The sequence below is a fragment of the Ipomoea nil genome, unplaced genomic scaffold (assembly GCF_001879475.1).
Source record: "Ipomoea nil cultivar Tokyo-kokei standard unplaced genomic scaffold, Asagao_1.1 scaffold0547, whole genome shotgun sequence".
NCBI classification, from domain to species: domain Eukaryota; kingdom Viridiplantae; phylum Streptophyta; class Magnoliopsida; order Solanales; family Convolvulaceae; genus Ipomoea; species Ipomoea nil.
The window spans coordinates 1-8,801 of record NW_017616975.1 but is presented as its reverse complement, the minus strand read 5'-3'; the positions used below and the strand labels follow the sequence as shown (position 1 = coordinate 8,801).

Here is an 8,801-nt window from a genome sequence, read left to right as displayed (position 1 = left end):
GGAAATGGGGGGGGGTGCGGCCACGGGGGGCCATCGAGCCGTGACACACTGGGAGGGCAGCCAGAGGAAGGACAGAGCAGGCGGAGTTAGTACCGAGCACGAGAGAAAAGGGGCGGGGGGAGGGAGGGGCCGGAGAGGTGGCGGGGGAGAGCGCGGGAGAGGGCCGACGGCCGAGAGCAAGGCAGCGTGACACCAAAAATGACGGCAAGGAGAAGGGAACGAGGGATGAGGCGCATGAGGCAGGCGGCAAACAAGGGGGCCAGCGCGGCCATCGCAACCGTGAGGGGACGTGAAGCGCGGGGGGCCGCCTCCGCCCGGTGTGGGGGGGGAAGAGAGGGAAGGCACGAAGGGGAGAGGACGAGAGGCGGGAAAAGACGGTGGGAAGTAGGTCCGAAGTGCGGAAAGAGCCGAGGGCAAGGCGGCAGGCGAGGAGGAAGGGTGGGGAAAGAGGAAGGCGAGCGGGAAAGGAGCAAGAGCAAGAGGGAGGGCACAAGAAAAGAGCAGGCCAAGACAGGCATAGAAAGACAAGGGGAGAGTGGGGAGAGGGAGAATGAGCGGAGGAGGAGGGCAGACGAGCGGGGAGGACAGCACAAGGGGAGAAGCGAGGGGAGAACACGGGGAGGAGAGAGAAAGCAAAAGAAGGGAAGGCGGAGGGAGACAGGGAGAGACCCAGCCGAGAGGGAAGAAGCCGTGGACAAGCAAAGCAAAGGGGCACAGGGAGGAGGCCCACCGCGAAGCAAGGGGAGAGAGAAGAACAGGGAGAGGGCGGCCAGAAGAGAGAAGGGAACGGGAGAGCGAGGCCAGGAGACAAGGGGAACAGGAGAGCGAGCGCAAGAGAGGAAAGGGAACAGGAGAGAGAGGGGGCCAGGGAGACAAGGGGGAACAGGAGAGAGAGGCCAGGAGACAAGGAGGGATAGGGCAGGACGGCAGCAAAGGAGCGAGACAGCAGGAGAGAAGGAGCAGAAACAGGAGTGGGAAGCGCGGGGGGCAGAAGCGGAGAGACAGAAGGAGAGCGGGGGAAGACGCAAGCAAGAAGCAGCAGAGAAAGAGGGGAGCAACGGGGCACAGCAGAAGCAAGAAGGCAACAAAAGGCAGGCCAGAGAAAGGCAAAGGGGGAGGGCGACCCATGGCCAAAGAAAAGGGGGCAGAGAAAGGGAGCAACGGCCAAGAGGGCGAAAGCGGCGGACAGACGGCGAAAGGAGGGGGGCCAGACCAAGTGGGGCAAAAGTGAGGAGGCAACGACAAGGCAAAAGGGACGAGCGAGAGCGAAAGGGAGCAACGGGCAAAGAGCGGTGCAGCGCCAGAAAGGGCCCAAGCAGACGGGAACAAGCACGAGGGCACACGGGAAGACGCGGAAAAAGCAAAGAGAAAAGCAAGCAAGAGGCAAAAAGCAGCCCAATGAAGCAGACAGAGAGGAGCGAGACACGAGCGAAAGGCAAGGCGGAGGGAGAGAAAAAGCGGGAGGGCAGGGGAAAGCGGCGACGGAGGGGAGAAAAGGGGGAGAGGAACGAGGGAGAGGGAAAAACCCAGGGGGAGGGGAGCGGGGGCGGAGCACGCGGGGGAACGGGCAGAGGAACAAGGGGAGCGGGGGAAAACCCGGGGAGAGCGGAGCGGGGGCGGAGGGCGCGGGGGGGAGGAGGACAGCGGGGGCGAAGGACGCGGGAAGGCGGGAGGAACAAGAGGAGCGGGCGAAAAACCGGGGGGGAGGGGAGCGGGGGCGAAGCACGCGGAGAAGGGGCGGGGGCACGGAGGCACGAGGGGAGCGGGGGGAGCGAAGAAGAGGGAAGGGCCGCCGGGAAGGGAAAGGAGAAGAGGGGACGAGGAGGAGGACACCACCGCGGAACCACGAGAAAGCGCGCGCGCGAGGACGGACGGCGCAGAGAGAGGGCGGGCAGGCCGAGAGGAGCGGGGAACGAACCCGGGACGGGGAGGGCGGAGCGGGAGCGGGCGGGGGGGGAGAGGGCCCGCGGGGGCAGGCAAGGGAAAGGGGAGAGACAGCAGCCGACAGCGAGAGCAAGGGGGCGAACGGGAGGCAGGGAGAAAAGCGCGCGGGAGCACGACACAAGGGAAAGCAGAACACGGGCCGGGACAAGGCCGCGGGGCACACGCGAAGGGGGAGACGGGGGAGGCGGGGACGGAGAGGGGAAGGGACCAAAGGGGGGGGGCAGAAGAAGGGGGAAAAAGGGAGAGAAGGCGAGGCACCCCCCCCCCCCGCGAGACGGCGCGCCACCCGGGCGGGACCAACAAGGGGGAGCAGAGCGGGGGCGAGGGGAGGCAGGCGGGACGGCGAGAGCAGAGCGCGAAAACGGCAAGAGGAAGAGAGAGAGGGGGCGGGCGCAAAAGGGGCGGGCGCACGGGAGAAAGGGGAGGAGGGGAAAAGACGGAGGCAGGGGCACGGAGCGGCGGGAAAGGAGGAAAGGGGGAAGGCAGCACAAAGGGGCCGAGCCAAAGGAGGGAAGCGAAGACCGCGACCCACGAGAGCCAAAGGCGCCACGAGAGAGGCCAAAGCCAAAAAGGGAGGGGACAAAGGAAGAGAGAGGACGAAAGAACGGGGACAAGAGGGCCAAGGACAGGGGGGGCAAAACCGGCGAGGACACCAGAGGCCCAAAGAGGCGAAAGGGCACCACGGCAAAAGAAAGAGGGGAGACGCGCAGAGGAGCGGGGAAGGCGACGAACAAGAAAAAGACAACAAGCGAACCAGCGCCAGGAAAAGGGGCGAAGAGGGCAAAAGGCGACCGAACGAAAGCAGCACCGACAGGGAAGCGCGAGGGAGCAAAAGCGGGGAGAAAGCACGGAGCGGGGAAAGACCAGGACCCAGAAGGAAAGAGCGCGCAAAGGGGGACGCGGACGACCGACAAAGGGGGAGAGGAAGGGGACCGCAAGGCGCGAGCAGAGAGAGCGAAGGACAGGAGCGACGGAGAAACGCGGGAGGGAGCGAAAGGCGGAGGAGGGCGAGAGGAAGACACGAAAGGAAGAAGAACGGGAGGAACGAACAGCCGCAGGAGGGCGAACAACCGGCCGACAGCAAGGGCAGGCGGAAAGAAGGAGGGGAGCGGACGAACAAGGGCCGGAGGGGGAGGAAAGGCAAGAAGGGCAGGCGAAAGAACAAAGGAGCACCACAAGGAAAGGCGGGGCGAGAGAAGAGAAGAGCAAGAAGGGAACGGGCGAAGAGAACACAAAGGGGGGGACAAGGGGAGAAAGCCGGGACAGGGGAGGGCCGAAGGGCCACAGCCCAAGGGGAACAAAAAGGCGAAGACGGCGAACGCGCCACAGGGGAGGACAAGGCGAAAGAGAAGAAAGGCAAAAAGGACAAACGGAAGGCACGAAGAAGCGAGCCGGGAGAAGCAAGGGAAGCCGAAGAAGCAGCGAGGGACGAGAGGGAGGCAGCACAAGAAGAGACGGCGCGACGAGGGCGAAGGGGCAAAACAGCCGAACAGGAGGAAGGCGAGAGGGCGCGGGAAACCGACGAAGAGGGAGCGGCGAGGGCGGGAGGCCGGGAGGGCCGGGGACACCGCGGGCGAGACGCAAAAAGCGGGGCAAAGGCGGAGGGAAGAGGGGCAAAAAGGCAGGGCCACGCAGACGCAAAGCAAAGAGCGCAAGAAGACGGGAAGGCGGGAAAAGGAAGAAAGGGCACAAAAAGGGCAAAAGGCGCGAAAGGAAAGGAGGAAGGGGAAAGCCGAAAAGGGGCGACGGCAAGAAGAGGGCAAAGCGAGAGAGGGGAGAGAACAGAACCGGCGGGAAGGAAGCGCAGCAGGGACGCAGGCAGCCAAAAGAAGGGAGAAAAGGGGAAACAGGCAAAAACCCGCGGGAGAGAAAGCCGGACGAGGCGACGAGCCAGCAGGGGCGAAAACCCCGCAAAAGGGGACGAAGGCGACGACGACGGGAAGGAAGAAAGGGCCAGGGGGAAAAGGGGGGAAAAGGCAACAGAGCACAAGGAGACAAGGAGGGGGAAACAAAAGGAAGGCCCAGAAAAGGGGGCAAGGCCGAAGCAACACAAGGAGAGCAGGGCAAGACAACAAAAGGGGAAAAGGCCAAAAAGGGGAGCGCAAAGGAGAACCAACGAGGCGAGGGCAAGAAAACCGCAGAGGAAGAGGGGAAGAAGGCCGAGAAGGGGGGCGGGGAGAGGAGAGCCCGCAGAAGAAGAGGGGGCGCGGGAAAGCAAACCAGGGACCAAGGCCAGAGGGGCGCGAGGGCAGAGAAGCAAGCAACGAGCAGCGGCCCAACCCGCACCGAAGCAGGAGGCGAAAGGGCGGGAGGAGGAGAAAGGGGGAAGGGGGACAAAGCACCGACGCGGGGAGCAGGGGGAGCGAGGGGGAGGGGGAGGCCAAAAAGGACGAACACAAAAGGACCCAAACAAGGAGGGGGACCGAAAAGAAAGGAAGCGGGGGGCAGGAAGGGGGGAGGCGAGAGCGGGGGCGCGCGACAGAGGACCGGCAAGAAAGCGAGGCGAGGGGAGGGCAAAAGGAGCGAAGGACCAAAAGGAGGGGCGGGGGAAACGAGCGAGAGGGAAGGACAAAAGGAACCGGCGCAAGGGGGAAAAAGGGGCGACGAAGGGAGGACGGAGCGGAGGGCGAAGGAGGAAAAGGGAACGGGGGAGGACAAGGCAAGGGGGCGACAAAGGAGAGCGCGGAGAAGGCGACAAAGGCAAAGGGCAAGGCAAAGACGAAGCCACGAAAGAAGGCGGACGAGCCGGAGCAAGAAAGAAAAACAGGGAGGGGGAGAGGGGAGGACAACAAAAGAGGCGGGAGGCGGGAGGGCAAAGAAGGCGAAGGAAGCGAGGGGGGAAGGGCACAGAAGGCGAAAGCAGGGAAGGGCAAAACCAGCAACAAGCGGGCCAAAAAGAAGGAGGCGAAGGACGACCCAACAGGGGGGCAAGAAAGAGCAAAGAGGGGACGCAGGCCAGAAAGGGAAAACAAAGCAAAGCAGCAGGCAAAGCCAAAGCGCAAGAGGCAACAGCAAGACCCGGAAGGCGACGGCACAGGGAGGGAGGGGGGCCAGGAGACCCAGGAAGGAGAAGGGGGAAGAAAGAGACGGGGGGGGGGGGAGGAGGGGCGAGGGACACAGGGACAAGAGGCAGCAAGAAAAAGGAGGAAGGCGGAAGCAAAGGGGCCAGAGCGAGGAAAGCGACGACAAGGCGAAAAAGAGAGGAAGAGGGCAACAAGGCGAACGAGCGAGGAACAGAGGGCGGGAACGAGGAGGCAAGCGACGGCAAGGCACAAGGAAGGGACAGCAAGAGCGGCCGCACGAACGCCGCAACAAAAGGGGGAGCGGAAAGAAGAAAGCGAACACGCAAAGGAAGCCGCACGAGGCAGGAGAGCAGCCGCCGACGACCAAAGAGAGGGGGGGCAGAAGCAAGCAAGACGGCGGGCGAGACGCAAAAGCGAAGGCGAAGCCACAAGGCGGAGAACAAAACACCAGAGGAAGGAGGGAAAGGGAGAAAACCCAAGCGCACCGAGGGCAGACAGGGGGGGGGAAAGGGGGGGACGGGGGAAGGGAAAGGCCAAGGAAAGACGGGGGACGAACGGGCAAACGAAGGAACAGGCGGGGAGAGGCAGCCACCAGCAAGGCGGAGAGAAGAGGCAACAAAGCAACCAGGGGGGGAGAAGAAGCGAGGCACGGGGGGGGGAGGAAAAGCACGACAAAAAGGGCAAAGAGAGGGAAGGGAAGCGGGAGGCAAGGAGGGCGAACGAGAGGGGGGAAGAGAAGGGGGGCAGGAAGGAGAAGAAGCAAGGGAGAGGGGGACGCACCAAAGGGAGGCAAGAGCCAAGGGAGACCCGAAAGAGCACGCACACCGACAACCGAAAGGGCACCCAGAAGGCAAGAAGAAGGAACGCCAGGAGAGGAACCCGAAGAGGCACCCGGCAACAAGGCACAACAAGGGAAGCACAACAAGGAGGCCAACAAGAAGGAAACGCGGAGAAGCCAACAAGGGGCCAACCAAAGCGAAAAGGGCGAAGAAGGCACACACAGGACGGAGGCAGGGGAAAGCCAAGGGACGGGAGGAAAGACGCGAGCAGCGACGAGGAACCAACAACAAGAGGCAAGGGGCGCAGGCGGGCGAGCACAACGGGAGCCAAAGGAAAGGGACGAAGCAGGAGCCGAGCCAAGGGGGAGAGAGGCCAGGCAAGAGGAAGGAGAGCAAGGCAAGCGCAACGACGGAGGGAAACGGGGGCCAAGACCAACGCACCAAAAGGGAAGGGCACCAAAGGGGCGGGAGGAACAAAGCAAACGAAGAGGGCGGCAGGGGAGGAAGAAAGCAAGAGGAGGGCGAAAGGGGGAGGCACAAGAAGAAGGCAGGGAGGGGGAGGAGACAGGCGCCCCGGGCGCACGACGCGAAGCAAGCCGGAGAGGCCGAGCAGACGCAGCGCACAAGAAGGGCAGCGGAGAGCAAAGGGACGGAAAGAGCGCAGGGCGGAAGGGCGGACGGGAAGAAGAAGGGGACGGCGAACAACCACCCGGGGGGAGGGAAAAGACGGGGGGAGCAAGGCGACAAAGGAAAGAAGGCAGGGGAGGGGGGAAAACAAGCGCCGCGAGCGGGGGACGACACCGGGGCAAGGGGCGGAAGGAGGGGGGAGGCACCAAAGGGCGAGGCGAGAAAACCCGCGGGAGAAGGCAAGAAAAGAAGCACAGGGAGGAGGACAAAGGGAGGGGGAGGAGAGGAGCGGGGAAGGACGGAGAAAGCGGGAGGGGAGAAAGGGCGAAGCGCAGGCAGAACAGGGGCGAGAGGAGGAGGAGGGGAGAAGGAAAGGACGGGGGGGACGGCAAGGCAAGCAACGGGAAGAAGGAAGGGGCAGAAAGCAAGCCAAGGACACAAGAGAGCGGAGCAAGAAGGGGGCAGAGAGGGAAAAGCCGCAGGCAAAAGGCCCAGGAGGACAGCGCAAAAAGGGGAGAAAGAGGAGGAAGGAAAAGACGGCGAGCAAACGAGGGAGCGAGGGAGGAGGGGAGCGGGACGAGACGGAACCGCAAGCAGACCAGACAGAGCCGACGCGGGGGCGGAGGGGCAAGAGGCCAAGCAAAGCCCAAAGAAAGGCAGCGGAGGGCAACCAAGAAGAGAAGGCGAGAGCGCAAAGGAACAAGCAAGGGGGGAGGAGGGGAGCCCAAAGAAGGAGAGGGGACACGAACGGGGGAGGCAGAGGCAGAGGGGGCAGGGGGGAAAAGAGACCGAAAAAGGACCGCAGGGACAGGCCAGGGCGGAGGGGGAAGAGGGGGCGCGGGGGGCAGCAAGAAACAAAACGCCAGAGCGACGAGCACGGCCGAGGCCGAAGAGAGGGCAGCGGGGAGGGGGGGGCACAAAGGGGGGGAGGAAGCAACAAGGGGGGAGGAGGGAGGAAAGGCGAAAAGGGGAGGAGGGGAGGGGAGAAGACGAGCGCAAGGGCAAGAACCCAAAAGCCGGGGCGCCACGCGCGAACCAAACACAGCGACGAGCCGACAGCACGGCAGACGAGACCACGGCGAGAAGAAAGAGGGGAAGAGCGAGCAGGGGCCCACAGAAAAGCAAAGGGCCGACAGGCGCACAAAACCGGGGGGGAAGCGCGGGGGGCAACGCGAAGGCACGAAAGGGGAAGGAGCGAAAGGAGCGAAGGAGGCGAAACGGGGAAAGGCGAAAAAGGGGGGGAGAAAACGGGGGAAGCGGGCAGGGGCAGGAAAGGGCAGGAAAGGGGGACCGAGGGGGCAACGGGAGGGAAGGGAAGGAAGGGGGACAAGGGAGGGGGGGACAGGGGAGGAAGGGAGCGGACGAACGGAGGGACGGAGGAGAAGGGGGAGGGGGGGAAGGGCGAAAAGGGAGAGGAAAGGGAGGGGAAGGCAGCAGGAGAGGGGGAGAGGAGAGAGACGGAGGGGGAAGGGAGGGAGAAGCGAGGCGAAAAGGGAAGAACAGGGCAGGCAAAGGGAGGGGCAGGGCGGAGTGGGCAGCAGCGGGAGGGGAAGGGGCACCGGCGGAAGGCAAGCGGAGGGGAGGCGGGGGAAAAGGAAAGGCGAGCGAGCAGCAAGGGGGAGCGGAGCGGGGAAAGGAGGGGAGGGGCGAGCAAGGGGAAGGCGCAGAGGGAGCAGAGGGCGAAAGGAAAGGGGAGCAGGAAAAGAGGGAGGGCGGAACAAGGGGGGGGCGAAGAAAGGGGGGCGCAGGAACAGCGACAGGGCGGGCAGCGAAGGAAAGCGGAAGGGGGCGCCGAGGGACCCACAAAGGGAGGAGGAAAAGCGGAGGGGGCAAAGGAAAGCAGGAAAGGGCGAAGGGCGCCGCAAGGGGCGACAAGCGCGGGCGACCACGAAAGGGCAAGAGGGAAGGGGGCGAAGGCAGAGGGGCCGCCAAGAGACAAAGAGAAGAAAGAAGAGCAGCGCGGCGGCCGCCCGCGCGCACCGCCGCGCAGGCAAGAAGAAGAAGCAAACGGGAAAAGCGCGCAAGGCAAGCAAACCCAGCCCAAAGGGCCCACAAAAAGCCGAGGCGACACCCAAGGACCCAGGACCCACCCGCACCAGGGCCGGGAAACCGCGCACAACCAAAACCCAGGGCCGGCGACCCAGGGGGCGGACGGCCGAAACCCCGACCCGAAACCCAGCGCAAAAGGCCGAAGGGGGGGCGAGCAAGAGGAAGGAGCGCAAAAACCCAAGGGGAGCAGAAGGAGCGGAGGAAACGCACGCGGGGAGGCGAGGGGAGGAGCAGGGACCGGGAGGACGACAACAAGGGCAGCCAAAACCAAGACGGGGGGGAAAAGCGGAACCGCGCGGGAAAGGAGGGGGGAGGAAAGGGGCGGCGGGCAAGGAGGAGGGGGGCGAGGGGAAGGAAGGAGGAGAAGGGAGAGGGGGGG

The 8,801-nt window shown here is 64.6% G+C and overlaps 1 protein-coding gene across 1 annotated transcript; it reads left to right on the top strand.

Annotated features, from left to right (window-relative positions):
- Positions 1–198: 198 nt before the first annotated feature.
- Positions 199–8,398, top strand: LOC109174210 (filaggrin-like; the record flags this gene model as incomplete). Its single annotated transcript, XM_019323465.1, has 1 exon — positions 199–8,398. A coding segment is annotated over exon 1 (8,200 nt), but the record flags the coding sequence as incomplete, so codon positions are not given.
- Between the last annotated feature and the right edge of the window lie 403 nt (positions 8,399–8,801).